Raw genomic sequence first — 21,835 nt, 5'->3', positions numbered from 1 at the left:
CCTGACCCTTCCAAAGGGTCCAGGGCGAAATTCACAAAATGTCCTTTTTTCCTTCAAGTTTGAGCTAAGTCACAATAGTGGTCAAGGAGGATTGGACTTGGAGATTGCCACAATCATGCATTTGAGTAAGTTTTGGGTCCAAGAGGTAAGGATTTTAAGCTAAGACTTCAATTTCGCTCCTGACCCTTCCAAAGGGTCCAGGGCGAAATCTTTTGAAACTCCTATTTTTCACCTGTTTGGGTCAGGCGAAGAGCTAGTTGTGAGATAATGTTGAAATGAGGTCTAAATTGGGCAAAATGCAAAATTCGCTCCTGACCCTTCCCTTATAGGGCCTGTCCCTCAGAAGGAGTTTGAACGAACTTTATTTTAAAGTCTTCTTGTTGATGATTTAAGGTGGAAAATGCTTTGTTGAAATGAACATGTCATATGAACTTAATCACCTTTTGGTTTATTTTGTAGATTGAGAAAACCAGGCCAGGGGAAGGACGACCAATTCCAGTCCATCATCATCAAGGACGACCACTTCCAGTCCAGCATCATCAAGGACGACCAATTCCAATCCATCTTCGTCAAGGACGTTCCACAGGCAAAAGGGAAGACTCAAGGTGTTCAAGGAATTGCCAACTATCTCCAAAGCCCTTCACTTTGCCACACTAAGGAACCACAAGATGACAAAGAAAGGCGATGCCAGCATTTCAAGGAAAGGTACACCATCCATCCAGCACTTCAAAGACAAAGGAGGTGAAAGCAAAGGTATGTTGAAGAAGCAGATAGTTTCAGAAAAGTTAATTAAAGTTAGCTTCTCAACTTCATCAAATTGAACATCAACCAAGTTACAAGTGTCAAACAAGGTGGCATCCCAGTCATCACTCCTCCAGTTGGATTGGTCCACCTCAGCGTGTCCAGATTCAATGTACCTAATTTACCGAAGGCGGCACAAACTTCGAGGCACCTACCCCTACTTCCTATTGGTCCTCACTCCTAGAATGTAATTTTCTCATTGGCTAGAGGAAGTTTGTTGTAACAAACCCTAATTAGGGTTTCTATCTTGTAATCCTAGCCATTGATTCTAAATCAATCAGAGCCGTCTATTTGTAAAGGGTTTCTCTATAAAACCCTGGCTCCTCATTTGTAAAGGGTTAATAGTTAGTTCATAGAGGTTAGAATAGCTAATAGTGAATAGTAGGAGAGTAGGAAATAGTTAGAGTAGAATAGAAAGAGAAGGCAAAGATTGTTGCCAAGATATTATTGTAAAAGATTTGTAAACTTCATTGAAGATATGGTGAATTCTATGGGTTGATTCAACAATTTGCATGGTCTCTATACTTCTCAAATTTGATTTCATGTTATTAGATGAGTGGAAGAAACGTATATGATCGATGGTGAAATTCACATATCCATACTACTAGCAGTTTGTTGATTGCAGACTTGCCTTGTGTAGTCAACTGGAATCATTCAGCTTAAGCTTAACTTCAATTGTCGCTTCCTCATTGATATGCATCAGCCTGATGGTGTCCATGCCTGTAGGTATGATTTGAACATCATAAAGCTTTCCTCAAAAGATCGCACTAATCTTGTGGAGATGGTCCTGGGATGTCAAGGCAAGACTTACTTAGAATTTCATCAAAGGCCATTCATTGCCCCTACATTCTTAGTGTTAGATTTAGATCCTCCCTCGCCCTTATCCTTTTTTCCTTTTTCAAAATCTAGGCCAGTGAAATCTTGTGTTCTAGCAATATCCAAAGCAAATCAAACGTTCAGGCAGTCAAACGTAAGTCCCCTTGTGATTCCAACAAAATCACATCATACCACAAGAAGCTTATCCACACATAGAGACCCTACATACAAGAACCTTGGAGTTACTCCGACTGATCCTTCGGCGAGATCTTCAGCAGTCGAGAAACTTTGTTCAAGAGAGGATAAGATACCTTGGTATTTTATTCTGTGTTCGCATGTGTACAAAAAACACATCAACACACTCTCAGGTAGTTAGGTGTCAGTTGGTTGACGATTGTGTACCTCTTGGCCACCGTCGAGTCCTTTGAATATGTTTTGTATCACCAAGGAAGGGAGTACAGTATAGTCGAGTGAATTGTAATCCTTGGCCGACCATCTCTGGTCTTCTTTGTAATAATTGCATGTGTGAATAAAGATATTTTACTGTCGTGTCTGGTATGCATTGTCATGTATATTATTATTTCTTGTATTTAATTTATCATTTGTAGCGGTAAACAATGCATCTGAGCACATCCTTCTTCATTCCATTCTAGGATAACCTCTCTCAAATCTACTTGTTTGTCTTGATATATCCTAGGTGTCCAGCCAACGAAGTATCATATATGGGTCTCAAGATCATTTCCTTCATCTTTGACTTTGGAACCAAATATATTTTATATTTATGCAAGATTAGATCACCCATCACTTCGAACCTATCATCCTATAATCTCTCATCCAAGAGATTAGTAGCAAAATCAATCATGGCACATTTAATTATGATGGAGATGATCCAATTAATAGATATATCAGAAATGGAACATAAAATGGGCATTCTAAAGAATGAATCAACAACTACATTATGCTTACCTTTCACATATTCAATATCAAAATTATACACCTATAGCTTGCTTACCCACTTTTTTTGTTTGTCATTTAAGTCTTTCTAATTAAGAAAGAACTTAAAACTATTGTGATCTATCTTGATCTCAAATTTGCCACAAACCAAATATTGCCTAAACTTCACCAATGCATGAATGATTACTAGCAACTCCCATATAAGCTATCTCACACACGATGATTCGTTAAATCTAATCCTCTTTCAATAATAGTTGACATGTAAATAGGAACTTATATGTCCTCATAACCTACTTATGGTTAATCATGTACCATCCACATGACACGATGATAATTCATTGGAGCTTAATTTCTATTATCATTAGATCTTGAGTAAGAAAGAGACATGGATGTTATTCCATTTTCAAATTTACATTACATAGGGAAAGTTTATCTATTTGTACCATTCGTTAAGGTCTTTCTATAGCTCCAAGTGCATGGTCAACCAAAGTCAGCAGATTCCATCATGTGATATAAATAAAAAAATTTAGAAGCTAGAAACTCCTAATAAGTGGCCCATGATAAAGCTAGACATCGTAAGACATAGAGAACCTTTGTTTTAATTCAAATGGCATGCTGGAAATTATCACATACAATGGCTGCAACGGTGAAATTTAGGTTTATTTGGAACATTCAAGCAATCCAATGAAGTTTTCAGAAATCGTAAAGTTAGTATACATTGAATGGAGCTAGGACGCATTTAAATTCGAGTTTTATTGCTGTTTTTTCCTAAAAAAACACCACAGTAATTATCCCACCTATAAAATTTGAAAGAAATCACTCCAGTAAAAAATAGATTTACACTTGAGTAAAGCAAATAAAGAAGTAAAGCAAATAAAGAAGAACAAAGAGCAGCAGGCATGTGATGTTGTACTCTACTATTCTCATTTCAAAGTACTATAGAAGTAAATCTGAGTGTTGTATTTTGCTAAGGTTATATTAAAAATACGTGTATAACTATTTTTTTAATTATTATTTCTCCATAACGCAGTTATCTTATGTGAGTGACCATTTCACTTACAAAGCAATATGCAAAGACCGTCGGGGGGGTCAATTATGTCAAAAGGGGTCGATGATAAAAATTGAAGATTCAGACATTAAATAAAGGAATTATATTAATCTAAACTAGTTTCCCATTAAAGAAAATAAACTATATGCCTACTGCAGTACCCAAATGAAGAATTTCACAGGCAGGGGCACAATCTAGACTCTACAGTGCTGCTACCATCTCTATGAATGTGAATAAACTGATGAAAGTTACGCCAAATACTCCAAAGCATTGCAAACAATAAGTTCATGCCTACTACTTAGTTTAATTAGTTGTTGACCAAAGTTGTTCTCAATGTGGACTTCGGAAGTTGTAGAAATTTCATGGGTAAGATTTGGATCTTTATCAAGCCAATAGTTTGGTTGCATATTGTTCAAGCATTAAAGTTACTGAGAAAGATTATTTCACCTTTGAAACTGAATTCATCAATACAAAATTCCTAAGGTTGGCAATGTTGAAATTATAGCTAAGTTCGGATTACATGTAATTATAGATTGCTATGAATATTGGGCAAGACCTAGATAATGTAACTTGTGGATAGGGCAAGACCTATTGAATGTAACTTGTAATTAAGCAAGACCTATATGTAACTTGCAATTATATTGGACAAGACCTATATGAATGTAACTTGTAATCTATAGGTTTGATCCTATTCTTGGCGCCAAAACAATAAAGCCGACCTAGGTAAATTGGGAGGCTATGTCACATATATATACAAAGCATCATTCATGCTTATTACATATCCATTCCACACAGTGATTTCCTTCAGCGACAAATCAGAGAATACATTCATTCAGCAGTAATCAGCGAATCCATGCAGTCATCAGCAAATACATTCTTATCAGCAGCGAATCATCTTCTATGCTCAGCGAACTGCTTTCTGGAAACAGCAAACTCCACCTTGAGGACAGCGAACCTTATTCAGAGAACAGCAAACTAGATACAACAGGCAGTGAACCTTCTTGAGGCAGTGAATTGATCTGCAAATGGTGTCTTGAATCAGCATTCAAGTGTACTGCAGATAAGTCATTTCATTACTGTGTATGCCCTAGTTTGAGTACACCATACTACTGTTCACATTCTGCAGTTCTGATTGCTTCAAGTGTTGAAGCAGATTTGTAAAGACTCATACTGATTTGTCATAATAAGATTTGAGATTATAGCTGGGTTTTTCACCTCCACATGGGAGGTTTTCCCAGGGTATTCTGGTGTTCTTTATGTGCATTGATTTTTTGGTTTTCTGATTTTGCTATCTATATATTACAGTCTGATCCTAAAACTAACAGGCAAAAAGAACATGTTAATCATAACTTTTTTAAGAATATAGAACTTTTTTAAAAATGCTATGATTATTTTCCATGTGTTAGAAGACATCTTATGCAAATTTGCAATATAACAATTTATATAAAGAGAAACATATATTCCTCCAGTAAACTTGTGTACCCTAACTGACCTGATCCTGCTGAAGATGTTCCAATTTCAATCTATATAATCTGATATATTTCCTTCTAGCAGCCCTGCATTGAAATGAGCATATTAAACAAAGAAATAAAAGTAAAACCTAACACAAATGTATGAGTATAGAATTCATCAAGAGAACAAACATAAAACTAGATATAGGAATCCATAGTCTGACAAATTTCAACTATGTTAGGGAACTTAATAAATAAATTTAGAAATTAATGCATCACATCCATTGACGAAAAGGCTCTTTGATAATGAGATATAACACAATATGTGATTAGAATTTTAAAAGTATATGCAGAGTTAAACCATATATAGAACCATGGATCTAGGACTAGTAGTTTATTTTGAAATATTTTACCTATTCAAATTTCAATCATTAAAACAGGCAACAGACTCAGTAGACAACTAATAACAACAACAAAAGATTAATCATAGATACAAAAACAAATGCTCAAGGACATAGAGCATTAGAGTGATAGTTCTTACATACGCATTTCAAAATAGCTCCAAGAAGTACGATGCAGCTTTCTGTGCACATCAGATAAGACTGCATCTATTGCATATCGCCACCAATGTGTTTGCCATCCAATCCCAGTTCGCTGCAAAGCAGATAAACTACATGGTCGATAGCGGCCATACCTAAAAAAGCAAGAAATATTATTAAGCCAATATGGTATATACTTAGTTTAATGACCAAATGAAAAGGTGAAAAAGTGAAGTACAAGAAAGATCTCTTAATAGAAAACCATTGAAGAAAGCAAGATGTCAACTTATATGTAGACATTTGTTGTAGCATAAAATTATCACAATTGTATTCACAACCAGAACCATATTCTTACAAAAAATAGCACAAACATGTGTATAAAAAGATCAAGGTAATACACAGAAAGAGTCGGATTCAGTTATGGTCATTGCATTGTGAGAAGAAGCACTGGTGAAGCGTTCTATGTGTAATGCATCTATGCCAAGGACAAACCAATGGCATATGCATTGAGAATCATTTCACTCCAAATGCCCAAGCATTGCAGATTAGTGACATAAGCGATCTATATACAAAGGATAGAAAGTACTAGCAAGTATAAAATCATTTTTCCTGACTATTGTGTCATTGTTGTGACTGGTAATTTAAAAGATAAAGGCAACAAGTGATCAAGGTTAACCGTCTATATGTCGCAACATAAAATAAAATCCCTATGTCAGCACTAAAGGGGTTTGTTAGGAGTTTGGTAGTGCATGACACAGAATAATAGTTATAAAACTTATATGCGATGTAATAAATAATAAATCATCCATGTTAATGTTAATTTGTTATTTAGGTGTTAGTTGTTAGTTAGTTATTGGGTAGTTGGAAGTAATAATTGGTGTTGAAGATGAATGACTGAATTTGTGTTGTTTCCCATTTGCAATACACGAGTCCCTCAACAAACAGAATGAATATCTTGACCTTACAGAAAAAGTATAACAGCCTTAAAAGTAGAATTCAAACCAAAGAGAAAATATTATCAAAAGACAAAGGAACCAGCTCACCGCAATGGAATAGCCAGCAGATTGTCACTCCCCTTGCAGCCAATGCCCCCGATGTTCTTCACAAGCTAAATAATGTTGACCAACAAATGCTTTACCATCCTTCATAACAGGAAGGTGCAGCTAATGGAAGGACTTTGATGCACCATGAATATAATAAAGAAACATAGGTGATTTCGGGTGTCATCACCACAGCCCCATTTTAAATATTAGTTACTCTCTCCTCATGTAAACTAATGCATAACTCCTCGTACACATCAATATTTTTCTCATTGCATATTTTTTTATGCCCCTGCATCTGTACATGCCAATTAGGGATTGCATGATGCTTGAAGGGCTAAATATATGTGACGAAATAAACCACTTCTTAGCCTTGGGTAGTACTGTTAAAAAACCTTAGATATTGAGCACTTTATTATCTAGATTCTTACTAGACAAAACAAACCCCTTATACCTAAGCATGAGATGAGATTATCCACAAGCACTCACACTGTGAGTTATGTTGGATCTCATTATCTAGAGACCTCCTCAATCTATCAGGCTTTTTCCAACAATTTGTTTATCTTGTTCTAGCTCAAAGGAGCAAAGTTGGTGATTAATTTGGGGATGAAGTTGGAAGGAATGCAAGGTGTTGAATGCTAGAGCCACAATGAATTTCAGTGTTACTGTTAACATAACGTTGCAAAAGCCCCATCCAAAAATGATTATGTTAGCACAGTGTACATTTTTTAATTTCAAATCAGTTATAAAGAATAACAAATGTAGTACATTGTGACCAAAGGAAGAAATTTGTTTACCAATTTCAACCATTTATAATGCAGAAGCCAAGTAGAAATTGGTGACAGTTCAAAGTACATAATCAAAGGGAAATGTCACATAACAATGAATTTTCGAGATGTCATAATTAAAAAGGTTTAGAACATGTCAGATGTTCTAAAACATACAAAATATCTTCTTTCAGCAAAGCAAATCACACAACATGGTTTCAAAATTTGATTGCTAGAGATGATCAGTAACCTGACAAGAAAAATGATAAACTATAGTGACATTCTCATTATCCTAAGAATAAAAGGAAAGGGATTAAGATAACAAGTTTGCACTTAGCTCTTTTGCATGCCCTACATATGGCCAACACTAGAATATCACAGACAGACCTCCACTCAGCATCTAGAAGATCCAGTCACAGAGATTTTGACTCAGCCCATTGATCAATAAGACAATGAAAAGTTCAGAGATATCCTGGAGGAAATTAACTAGCATTATGGGTTTAGCGGAGGGGATGGAAGCAGCAGGTTAGAGAACAGAGATAATACTGTCTATCTTTTATTTCTAGGTCAGTCAAATATACTGTAACAATTCCACATACCATAAACCAACACTCTGGGCAGGTTTAATATAATGGTCAAGGTTCATTTATTCCATAGATATATAGGTGAACTCTCAAAGATAATGTATCATCTGATATCATTGCATCAATTTCAGATCGCATCATGTGTGTGACGTGTGTGTTTATTCTACAGTGTTGATTTCCCAGAATCTCTTTCCCAAGACAGTGGCCCTATTGAAAGGATAGCATAGAACTTTGAGTTACCCTTGTGCTTGGATCCATTTGTTTCAGCTTGTCCCTGAGGGGTAGTGTAACTTTTGATGGGATTGTAATTGAATTTTGCATGATAATATTTAATCATCAACAGATGAATACAATTTTATGCTAAACTCTACAAAAAAATGTAATGCTACAGTTGAGAATCATATGCAGATGCTTCCTACTTGTATGAATATGACAGAAATGTATTGCTATGGATAACATTGACTTTGCATCAACCGATTATTTATGCAATATATGGCTCAGCCCTTGCAAAAGAAACATTATTAAGACATTTCACAAAGAGCAACCACGACTCCTTTAACCCCTTATTAACATTGCACTCTATTTTAATTCAAAGAAATAATATTAAGATAAAAGGAAAATGCTAATCAAGCATAACAGCTTTTACATAGGCTTGATGCCTATGAATTGTTTGACTTCGTCCTGGATAAAATCTCCAGATCTGGTAACGAGAACTGCAACACAAATACAAGTAAAAATGATAGAATGGTCTAGTCAATCAAATTGTAATATGATCTACTTACTTTTTTTGCAATCTGCAGATGGAAACAGCATCCCAGAGCACCAACATTTGATAGATTTGGACTTCATCCAATACCAAAACCTGTAAGAAAAGAATAATAACAAATTTTTAAAACTTGCCTATCTATTCCAAAATCATGCCAGAAGTTATTTAACTTAGATGAAAACTTAAAAGCCTTTCATAGTAGAATAAAGCATTTGAGAGATGACATCTAGCTCCTGCAGAACCTCACCAAATCATTGAGATCTAAAGCAACCGCATATTGAGGACTACCGCTTTCAAATTTTCCAGACTTGCTCACCTGGGTTAGAAGGGATTGTTAGAAACATGTCAAAGAGGTGTCCATTATCTTTAACTGCAAAATGTCTACTGGATCATAATCAAGAGTTCTAATGAATCAGAGTTCAGCAATTTAAACCAGGAAATACTTAAGGAATCGTAGTCCAGTTATTATAACTAGGAAATCTTAAAAAATCATAGTGGAATCACAGATACCACTTAAAACTAGATAAAATATTAAAAGTAAAGTAACAAAATAGAAATCTAGATTTCCTTCACAGAGTTGTTGATAGGAAGTATGGATGAAAGAAAGATTACTTTCTGACATAACAACAACAACAAAAACGTAAGAACAGATCATGACAAATTTATGTTACATCAATACATGCACCATGGTACGTGGCTTCCTGTTCTAGAGCAGGTACAGAAATTAAACCAGCATAGATATCTTAAATCCATCCATCTAAAAGACACCAAAAGATCTCACTATCGAGGCACCTATCTAACCTATGTGACAAATCCAATATAGCCACCTCAACAGTGATATCCCTCGACATCCTTTTGATAGATGGATTCAAGATTTCTATGCTAGTTCTTAATTTGACATGCAAATAGCTCTTAAATTCATATCAAGGAGCTTTTGTGAACACAATTTGAATTTTTCAATGTTTGCAATGCATAATCTCAAACTATTTAGCCATAACATGAGTGTCACAAGCAAGCCACTACTCAAGTTCATGTTACATTTCATCACACATGCACACACGTGCACAAAGCCACACACACACAAACTTAAAGAAACAAAGTGCATATGAAGTGCCAAAAGATACAATTAGTTTGTGTGTATACAATTAATTTGTGTGTGTGTGTGTATTTGGTTGGTAATAATGAGATTTATATTAATATATCAGAAATATACAGATTACATATCCAGCATGCCACCATCGTTCAAAATTTACAATTCTCATAATCATTGTTCTTCCCCATATACCAGTCATTTCTAAAACTACTAAAAACATCCAAAGCCATTCCACTATTCCAAACATATTTCCCCAAAATAAACTATAACTATATAAACTTCTACATTTAAACAAAAAACTATTCACCGTTAATCCAAGGCCATCAACCCCTATACAGAAGGTTTTTTTACCAAATTACCCAAAAAACTAACCAACTTTCCATACAAAACAGCAAAAAAACTACTGTTTTTTCCTCACGGCTTTTACCGGTCCATTAACCCAATAGTTCTTGAGCTCGAACCCAAACTCCATCTCCTTCCCTACATCTACAATCTTCTTTCCCTTCTTGCGCTCGTGGTCCTTTAAACAGATGAAGAATTTCAGAGATTCCCACCCGATATAGGCTTCGTCTCTTCGCTCTGTTAGACAGTTCAAATAACCGGAAGACAACTAAGAGGGGGGCCTGAATCAGTTGTCACAGATTACCAGAACATTTAGCAATTAAAACCTTAATACCGGAACCCCAAACATTAATACCGGAATGCTTAAACCAAATACCGGAATAGCAATTAAACCAATTAAGCATAAACAATAATCACAAAATAAATATCATCCACATGACACCAAGATTTATACGTGGAAAACCCGGTAAAGGGAAAAACCAAGGTGGGAAGCCTACCCACAGTCAAATAATACTTCTGCAGTAAGTATGTGAATTAAAATTGAGGGGCCTGCACTTGCAGAAAGGCCAATAGCCTAGAGTGCACTGCTCATCACAAAAAGGAGTCTCACTGACTAAATAGAAATCTAGACTACAATCCAAAAGAAAGAATGAACTGCAAAGATAGCATCTCCTATGCCTGAGTACAGTTCCGGTTAAGCTCAATACCAGAGGACTAAATCCCCTTACATAAACCCAATTCGATCTCCAATGATCGACCAAATTCTCTGCCTAAATGATATTGCATTATTCGCACATTACATATCCATATCCCATTCCTTGACCTTATACCTATTATCTAATTCCCCTGATGATCTACAATGAGATCTTACATCATATATATACAAACCCTCGACCATAAACAATCAGGTCGGCCACCAGACAATAAACCAATTACATAATTACATAACATGTCATCCTTAGACCAAACAAATAATATCCAACACATAAGACATCCCGGAAACACATCGAGACGTCCAATCCACACGTTACATTAAGTCGGTCCATAACCTAGATCAACCGGGACCCAATATAGGTCCATACGCTAAAGCAATGATCTCCATCCGCCAAGTCTCGAACATGACCACCAATAGCATCCTAAATCTCCACTAGAAGCTGCACTAACACCACTTATGCATATCATCAAAAATCTTCAACAAAAGCTCTGCCAGTGAAAAGCTTGTCGGAACTACAAGACAAGCTTCCAAGCAAGCAGGATAGCATCCGATCACCAGACCAAAACCAACTGACTGAATATGAACATGAGTATCATGAATAAGCCAATTCCATAACCAAATCATACCAAAGCATACCGGATCATGCTGGATCATGTTGGATCCAAACCAACCAAAAACTACTCAACCTACCGGGACCAGAAGGGTGTCGGTAAAGCATCCAAACAGCTAGTGTTGACATCAATGCAACACATAATCAATTACTCCAAATGGCCAACAATCTCCCCCTTTGGCATTGATGGCAACACTAGATGTGAAAAACATCTAAGTACCAAAAAATGTCAAACAAATCTCCCCCAATGGAAGACAGCCAACAATCTCCCACATATAGATATAGTAATGAAGTACTGAAACAAGGACCAAACTCCCCCTGTGAATGATGTCTCTGTAAAGATCTGAATTGTACATATATCTCTCCCCCTAATGTATACAACTCCTTAAGTTTTTCTTTTTCACATGAACCTCTCTCCCCCTTTGACATCAATGCCAGAAATCTGACAAAAATATCAAAGCAAAAACATAAACCACTGAATCACAAAACTAACTACTCCCCCTGAGCAATAGCATCCCCACATCTGTGTCGGAATGAAAAAATATCTCTGATAATGCATACCAAACTGATGCTAAAAAGCATCAATCAATTTTATGTCGGAGGGGCAGAAACCCCTAACATGTCTCTCAGGTACTCAAATGGTTCTTTAGGCAAAGGTTTAGTGAAAATATCTACAATCTACTCTTTAGTGTTCACATAAACCAATCTCACTTCATTTTCTTCCACTTTCTCCTTCAAAAAGTTATACTTGATAGATATGTGCTTTGTCTTAGAGTGAAATACCAGATTCTTTGATATATCAATAGCAGTAGAGTTATCACAGTGAATAACTACCGGTATAGTGCAATGCACTTTGATATCCTTCAACATTTGCTTCATCTATAAAACCTGTATACAGTTAGTAGCAACAGCAACATACTCAGCTTCAGCAGTAGATAAAGAAGTACATGATTGTTTCTTGCTGATCCATGAAACCAACTTCTTTCCAAGAAAGAAAGCTCCACTGGAAGTACTTTTCCGGTCATGAACATCTCCAACCCAATCAGCATCTGTATATGCACATAAAGTAAAGTCATCATCCTTAGGGTACCACAAACCATATTCTAATGTACCTTGTAAGTATCTAAAAATCCGATTCACCGCACTCTCATGATTTTCTCTAGGATCACTCTGAAATCTAGATGCAATACAAACAGCATTCATTATGTCAGGGCCTCATCTGAGTCAAATAAAGCAAACCCCCAATCTTAGATTTGTATCTTGTAGGATTTACCGGTGCAGAAACATCTTTCCTTGTCATTTTCTCATTTGTAATCATAGGAGTACTTACCGGTTTAGAATCTCCCATACCAAATTTCTTCAACAATTCTCTAGCATACTTAGTTTGACAGATGAAAATACCTTTGTCAATCTGAATAATCTGCAAACCTAAGAAAAATTTCATTTCCCCAATCATTAGACATTTCAAATTCTTTCTCCATATTCTTAAAAAATTCCATGCATAAGTTATCTTCACCTCCAAAAATAATGTCATCAACAAATACTTCAATAATCAATATATCATCATCAGTGATCTTATAATATAAATTACTGTGAGCATTACCCTTGGTAAAACCAAGCTTCAAAAGATATTTATCCAACCTTGCATACCAAGCTCTAGGTGCCTGTTTCAATCCATATAAAGCTTTCCTTAACCTGCAAACCATGTTTGTATCATCTGATAGTGAAAAATCATCAGGTTTCTCAATATAAACTTCCTCATCAAGACCCCCATTCAAAAATGCACACTTAACATCCATCTAATAAACCTTGTAGTTTTTATGGGCAGCATAGGCAAGAAATAATCTTACAGCTTCAATACTACCTACAGGTGCAAAAGTCTCACCATAATCAATTCCTTCCTTCTGAGAATATCCTTTAGAAACCAATCTAGCCTTATTCCTTACAACTTGACAATCCTCATTCAATTTATTCCTAAAAAACCCATTTAGTTCCAATAGCATTCTTATTTTTAGGCTGGGGAACCAAACTCCATGTGTTATTTTTCTCAATCTGATCTAATTCTTCTTCCATAGCTTTCAACCAATATTCATCTTTGCATGCCTCAATTACTGATACCAGTTCAACTTGAGAAATTAAACATACCTCATTAGTTGTCAATCTTCTTCTTGTCATTACTCCGTTGTTCTTATCCCCAATGATCTGATCTTCTGAATGATTCAATCTTGTGAGATTTTGCCAAGATCTAGAGGCAATGGAAAGCACAAATAAGAGAGAACAAAATAGATGATAGGAATAAACTATATTCTATCAAGAGAAAATATTGATCAACTGGATCATCAAGTGTTACATACAATGAATATGAGCTTGCTTATATAGGCAAGGCTATATGGATATGTGAGCACACAAACATGACATGTGGCTCAATAAGAAACAAGGGTGGGTAGGAAATAGGTGTGGTAGGTAGGAGAAACAATATAATATTTCACATGAGGTGGATCACCCACCGAAGGTAGAATTATCACTCCACAATAAGTGGATATGATAAAGTGGTAACAAGATCACACCATAAAAGGTGGAAATTCTCCTACACACACTATCCCAATGTGACACAAACACCCAAGTGTCTCATACCCAAACTACTATGAAATGCATGTACCTAAGTAAACTTAAGGTATAATAATATCAAAGATGAATAATTAATTACACCAACACCCCCCCTTAAGTGCAACTTAGGGGAATGCACTTAAGTCTACAATGCAACTAAGCAATGCAAGATGGGTCCCGGCTACGAGGCCATGTTAGGTACCCATGTACAAATGCAAATGCATGAAAACCAATGCAATGAAATCTCTAACAATACGGGGAAAGAGAGAAAAACCCAAAGGGAAAAAACCCTCCACCAAAAGAGAGATGAAAACTATACAAGAGAACTCTCATAGAAGTATGTGAGGAACAAAACCCCATGTGAGAAAAAGGTCCCCCCCATATGAGAGAAGAAGAAGAAGAGAGACTAGGAAGCCCCCCCTCAATGTAAAATCTGCACCAATGATAGAAGCTCGACGATGTATTAAGAAACTACTCCACGAACGTCGAACAACGTTCCTCCCCTTAGGAACAAACAAAACCAAAGGTGTATCCATTAAGTCTCCCCAATCATGACGGGAAGATGTGGAAAAAAAACTCATGATGAATGGAATCTCTGAAAACTGCTCAAGTGTCTCCATGTCGATGCTGAAAGATACCCCCTCCAAAGGTGGTGAACTGCTCCACACTGCTGAAAAAGGCACTCCAAGATCTAGTGGAGATGAATGTAGAACAATGCCCAAAGACTCGCATGTCTCCTCTAAGGATAAAGTGATCTCCAACTGTTGTAGAAAAGTATCCACAATCATATCAACCTCAAAAGAAGGATCATGTAGAGAATGCACATGAGGGTCAGAGTGTTCCCTCGCAACAATCGAAGAAGGATCATCTTCATCAAAAAGAAGATGAATGCCATCAATGATGTTGTAATGTCCCTACTAGTTAGAGATCATTATCCTGCAAACAGATTGTTAGAACACAACATATATATATAAGCCATTATTTAATTTGCAATCTATCTTTTAATACTATATTAACATAATCATAATTTTCATCTAATAAAAAGGATACGAATGCCATACAAAAGTATGTCCTTAGGCCGCCGTGAAGCTCACCCTCTTGGAACCCCTTGGTTCCAAGCCCTCCAGGAAATAGAAGATGAGTTCAAATCCTGTCTTGGGTGTAACCTCTTACACCCAAGCCATCCAAGGAAGACCCTTGTCTATTCCTTGCCTTGGGAGATGCCTTCATCATCCAAGTCCTCAGAGGGGACCGGCCAGGTCCGTCTCTTCTTGGTTGAGTTTAACCAACCAAGCCATACATATGCATATCAGTTTTCAGTATATATACTGCCCTAGGGATTATCATAATCCCTCCCTTAGACTAAGTGAGTCTCCTCCCTATAGCCTCCATCATATAATCACATTTATAATACATTTTTGCATTTGATTACTATTTTCCATTCTATAATCCACATTTACATATTCCTGATTTAACATGTATTCCCTAAAAAATGTTCATTAACCAATATTCACATTTATTTATTACGTATATTCCTAATTGTTCATTAATATGTATTCATTAACATATATTAAATATACATTAATTATATTTATTAACATATATATTAAATTATCCATTCATTAGTATATATATAAAAATATTAATTACTTGTATTTGTTAACATATACATTAAATAAGTATTAATTATATTTATTAACGTATATAATTAAATGTTCATTATTTATACTTGTTAATATATAACATGAAGTGTTCATTCATTACAATCAATTTATTATCCTTTATATTCACAGCATTACAATAATTTGTGCAAACCCAAATTTAGGAGTATTATACTATTATGTATCCTTGGAGGTATACACAGGGATATATTTATATGTTATGTTTGACAGTGCTGTGAATTAATACTCTTTGACAGAAATATACATATCTCATTTTAATTGTCATTATTTTATTTAAGCCTATTCACTTAATTTATTTTCATTGATGCACAGATTTTATTTTAATTAATGATGCTGGCTATCATATTAAATGTTAAATCAGAAAGTTAAGGAAATTCGTACCTGTCCCTGCCATATTATTCTCCTCCCCCTTTCTATCCTTTCTCCTTCATCTTCATATATCTCTTCCAAAATATGCATGTCCTTAAAAGACATGCCTTTCCAAAGAGAAGCGATACTTCCTAACAGATCATACCTCTATTGTTATAATCGCTATATTTTGGTGTTTGTTTATAATATACGAATCATGGCTTAATAAAGTCAATCGTCGGTATTGATGTGTGTTTATATATCGATCACCGCTTATATACAAATAGCATGAGTTCGGTTGTTATACGATGGCCTTAGGGACACTCGTTGATCAAAATAAACATACTTATACTGATTACTATAAGGATAAGTTAATATGAAAATGTACGCGGATTTTTGATAGATTAATGTTTGTTTCTACGGGCTTTATGGAATAGACATATTCAACGATATCGTAGAACTTATTGAAGGATTCGTTTGATATAATTATTTGGATGATGAGAATATATGTGTCTCTATAGTGGGACCGATTCTCATAGTAAGAATATGAAATGCTTTATTCATATACCATCGTAAATATCAATTGGCCATCGGGTATTAAAATCAATTCAGCTAATTAGCGATACATTCAAAGAAGATATATTTAGTGGTAATGGCATAATCGTGACACCTTGGGTATCACAATTATTGATGCTTTCTCCATACCGTCATAGTGCTTGAATAAGCAGATCAAATTAGATACAACACACAAAGTAAATTTCCCCCGGTCTTCACAATTATATATTTATTATTATTATTTTAAATATATACACTGTGTTTATAATTAAGAATATGTATATTGTTTTTGTAATATATAAATATAATATTAATTTATTTTTATTTGAATATTTCAACAATATTTTTAGTAATAAATATTAATTAATATTAATTAAATAATAATATTTAATAAATAAATAAATTTCAAATAATCATCCATTGGTCTTTATTATATTAATTATTTCATTTAGTAAATATATATAACGATCAAGGAGGGGACATGACAGATGTCTCCCAAATCTGCAATGTAGGACTCCACAAACAAACCTACAATGTCTGTCAAGTAGTCATCCCAATGAATTGAAGTTGGAAGACAAGTAATATATTGCTGCACTGAATCACAAGAAGGCAAAACTGTCGCACTAGCTGCATCATCAGGTGCAATAGGTGATGTGATATCAATAGGAGGAGATGAAATGCAAGGCTCAAAAACGGGGTCACATGCGAGAACACCCAAGTTCAAGTAGCCAAAGTTCTCCTCAAAATATGAATCATCAACATAGGAAGAATCAACCTCATCAATAGGACCAAAATATGAAAAAGAGTACAACCAAGATGCATGATCAACCATCCCAGTCACAATGATAGCTCTAGTCTCCAAGTCTCGAATGATAACTGAATCAGGTGTGAACTCCACAGTTTTCTTAGTTGCCCCATGTGTGATTTGATAGATGGAAAGACGATTGTTTGTCAAATGGGATACACACAACACATCATTGAAGGAGTTATCCCCAATAGCAATAGGTCCTTTCCCAATCACATCCATGTATGTATGATGGCCCATCAAAATCTGTGGCATGGTGCAAGGCTTAAATGAAGAGAACATAGACTGCAAAGATGCCATATGATAAGAAGCCCCTGAATCTAGAAGCCATCTCCCTGAATCATGACTTGTAGTAGCACAAAGAGCTTGTCCCTTTCCTTTATTTGTCCCAAAAGAGTGATCCTTTCCTTTATCCTTGTCCTTGGAAGAAGCCGATGTAGACATTCTAGAAGGTAGGTTGATTTTGTTCTTCTCAAGAAGATTCTTCAACTCATCAATATCCTTCTTGTAACAATGTTGTTCATCATGTCCTGACTTCTTGCAATAGACACAAAAAAAATTGTCCGTATATGATTTCCTCTTAGGTGAGAATGTAGAATCACCTTGTTGTGGAGAGGAGGATTGTGCTCCATCTTGTTGTGATTTTGACTTGGGTTGCTTTTGATTCTTGCCTTTGCCTTGATTGCTTTGATTCCTTTATTATCCACCAAAGCTTGTGACTTTGAAGATTTGAGAATCCACATCTTGGTCAACTTAGATTGCTCAAGTATCAACATCTCCGTGAATGAATCAAATGAGGAAGAAGTGTATGAAGAACCTTGAGCCAACCTATGGGTGTGAAAGCTAAATACAAAGGTTGCATACTCTGAAGGAAGCTTGTCCAACAAGTTATAAACCAATTGAGCATCCTTTTTGTCAATTCCACAATCATTTAGCTTTGCTCTTAGCTCAATTGCTTTTGTGACAAAATCTTGGATTGTATCAAAATCCTTGGGATCCAAACTTGTGAGTTCACTCTCAAGCTTGTAGCCCTTAATCTCATCAACTTGGCCATACAATTTCTCAATTTAAGCATTAGGATCAGCCTTAGGATCAGGTGGTGCTGTTATAGTTCCATTTGCATAATGAATGAGTCATTTTTCCATTAGTTTACTCCATGCCTTTATCTTCCTGTAGCGTCCTAAAATTGCGACACTTGCAATTTCGACTGCATTTCGGTCTTCACGATGGCGACGCAACACGCAACCTGAATGGAGACCCCAAAACTTGCTCACGACACTGAAAACTGCATTTTTCATGCACCCTGGCCTGAACCTCCTTTGCACCCCGCTGTCCCGGAGGTGGGACCAGAGCGCCCAGCGCCCTGGTCCCTGGGTCCTATTTTGGGCCCGGTTTCCTAAGTGATATCGGGTCTTTTTGATTGCAATTTGGAAATATACTTCCCTGGTCGGCCTAAGGTCGGGAAAATCAGTCTATTAGCCCTAATTGACAAGTATATAAACTACATTTTCATCTCTCATTCGATATAATGGAAAAGGCGTGGAAACTATACTCAAGCATTCAAGCATTCAAACAATTGATCATTTCAAGTCTCCATTCAAGGCTAAGTGTTGCATTCAAGTCAAGGATTCAACCATTGAAGAGGAGATCACTTATTACATGCTACATACTACAACATACAACATCTAAACCTTCGCACATAAGGATACCAACATCCTTAGAACAAGGTATTAGTACTTGTTTTACATTACAGTCATTTACATTTACAGCTCTTGCTCATTTCTTGGTTAATTCCAAAACCGGGGTTTGACCTAAAGGCAAACCCCTAATCCCTAACCCCCCATCGTCTTCGCTTTTCTGTGTGTAGGTTGCAGGTACGCGGCTGAGATTGAAGATCTGGAATCCTTGTGCAGAGACGAACCGATCCCCCTTCGTTTCGCGAATTTTTCGGAGGACCGTGGCGCCGGGCGCCATCGTCCCGACAGCTTTTTCTCAAATTTGCAGGACAGCGCCGTATCGACATTTTACTGCTAATTCCAGGTCCGCAGCTTCATCCTATAACCTAAACTCAATTTATAAGCGAATCTTTATGACTTTCTATGCATCCTTAGCTTAATTTCCTTAATCAACATTTTTTACAAAAGAGGGTAGCTTTGCTTTCCAAACCCTTGAAATTCATCTAGCATCCAATCTTACCTTGTGTGGGATTGGATCTTATGAGTTTCAACCCCTCTTTTGAATGTAAAGTCTTCCCCCTAAGTGAAAACCCATCGAATCCTAGCGAACCTCCCTTCTCTCTCCTCGGAGTTAGAAGAGGGGAGACCAACTAGGGTTCGACAGCGATTTTCCGCTTTACACTTCCATGATGCATAATTATGAGGAGTTAAAAGTGAAAATTTAGGAGAACCCATAGCACCAAAATGAAAGAAACACAAGATAGAAAGAGGCACAATCACACAAGACACCCCCCCAAATTACTCAATCAAGAAACTTGTTGTGACCTAATCACACATCACCCCATCCCAGATAGGGACCCCCCTAGCTTTTAAGCCCTTTTGGCCCTTTTGGTTGTTTGGTCTTGGTTTTTGTGTGTGTTGGTAGCAGTCTCTTCAATCTCTCCGTGTTGCGGATGTTCGGGGGTCAGTTAGAGTTAATCTGCTTCTCTGTCGAGCGAATTCTATGAAGTCTAGGGCCTGTTTTGTCCTTTTTCTAGGGTTTTGCCCTTTGTCCTAGATTTTAGGGGTTCCTATTAGGGTTTCAAGAAAACTAAGCATATGACTGGAATCAGGACCCTTCAAGGGACCTCCCAGTAAAAATTGAGCCCAAACGGAGCAACTTTCTATTTTTAGAAAGTCCCTATTTTTTAGGGATTTTTCCGAGTCCCGGAATGTCGCCATTTTGCCAAAAATCAAACTTACTATTTTTAGTAAATTCTATTTTTAGTAAGTTTCTATTTATAGTAAGTCATTACTACACCCTGTCTAGGGATCTAACGCTAACACCTGGAAAGTTTCTATTTTTGGAAAGTCAGTACTAGTAGGGTCAGTCAGACAAGGCGACAAGGATTAGGCGTTCGCAGACATTTCTAATTCTGGAAAGTCAGACAGCAGACAAAGATAGCCAGAAATGGGTCAAGTGCTGGAAATCCATGCGTAAAATGGAAAGCTCAGGAAAACACTTCAAAATCACAAGAGGTCAAATAATTCTAAGTCTGGGAGATTAAATGAAGGAAAAATCCATGAATCCATGGATAGGGTGAAAATGCGCCCAAGTTTGGACTGGGGTGCCAAAATGAAGATGCCAAGGAATGAAGGAAAAATCCATGAATCCATGGACAAGGTGAAAATGCGCCCAAGTCTGGACTGGGGCGCCAAAATGAAGATGCCAAGGAGAGGTGAAAAATCCATGAATCCATGGACATGGTGAAAATGCGCCCAAGTCTAGACTGGGGCGCAAAAATGAAGATGCCAAGGAATGAAGGAAAAATCCATGAATCCATGGACAGGGTGAAAATGCGCCCAAGTCTGGATTGGGGCGCCAAAATGAAGATGCCAAGGAGAGGTGGAAAATCCATGAATCCATGGACATGGTGAAAATGCGCCCAAGTCTGGACTGGGGCGCCAAAATGAAGATCCCAAGGAGAGGTAGAAAATCCATGAATCCGTCGACATGGTGAAAATGCGCCCAAGTCTGGACTGGGGCGCCAAAATGAAGATGCCAAGGAGAGGAGGAAAAATCCATGAATCCATGGACATGGTGAAAATTCCACCCAAGACTAAAAAATTGAAATTTTGCCTAAGGCATGGAATCCAAGGAGTCAAGGAGAAAAAAAGCAAAATCCCCCTCGGGCGAATTTTTGAATATGCTATATTTTTACACCAAATCTCGACCAAGTGTGGAAAATTTTATAGATTCGGAATCGGGATGAAATTCCCCATTCAATGAATCTGACTCCTAAATTTTAGGAAGTTCCCTAAAAAATAGGGATGTGGAAAAGAGGCATGAAAATTCCTTTGAAAGCGGGAGATGACAAGTTAGAATGAAATCGAGCAAATCTTGAGAAAATCCTTCGATCTCCCTCCAAAATTGGAAAGAATGAAAATCAGCAAGTTGGCAAAAGAATCTTCCAAGTATGACGCATGACTTGGAGCATTTAAGGAAAATTCTAAATTTGAACTCATTCGCATGGGAAGTTGCCTTTGCATGGCGCAGTGATTGGGGAAAGTATGATGCATCATGAATGCAATTACTAAATTAATGCCTCTTGAGAATCCTATATAAGTTGGGAAAGGCATTTCATTTCTCACGTGCA

At 36.6% G+C, this 21,835-nt stretch overlaps 1 protein-coding gene across 2 annotated transcripts in view; it reads right to left on the bottom strand.

The window, feature by feature from the left end:
- LOC131074913 (uncharacterized) overlaps positions 1-21,835 on the bottom strand; it is a 305,681-nt gene that overhangs the window by 206,863 nt on the left and 76,983 nt on the right. The window contains exons 10-13 of one of the 2 annotated variants that reach the window (XM_059218550.1): positions 9,014-9,082; positions 8,783-8,862; positions 5,612-5,764; positions 5,112-5,175 (exon numbers count right to left, since the gene is read on the bottom strand). In XM_059218550.1, the coding sequence (XP_059074533.1) occupies positions 5,112-5,175; positions 5,612-5,764; positions 8,783-8,862; positions 9,014-9,082 (366 nt within the window). Of the gene's footprint in view, positions 1-5,111; positions 5,176-5,611; positions 5,765-8,782; positions 8,863-9,013; positions 9,083-21,835 lie in introns of those variants that run through there. The other variant, XM_059218551.1, reaches the window with a different exon arrangement.

This window comes from Cryptomeria japonica, chromosome 3 (genome assembly GCF_030272615.1).
Source record: "Cryptomeria japonica chromosome 3, Sugi_1.0, whole genome shotgun sequence".
In the NCBI taxonomy this organism is placed as follows: Eukaryota; Viridiplantae; Streptophyta; class Pinopsida; order Cupressales; family Cupressaceae; genus Cryptomeria; species Cryptomeria japonica.
This window is presented reverse-complemented; position numbering and strand designations above follow the sequence as displayed.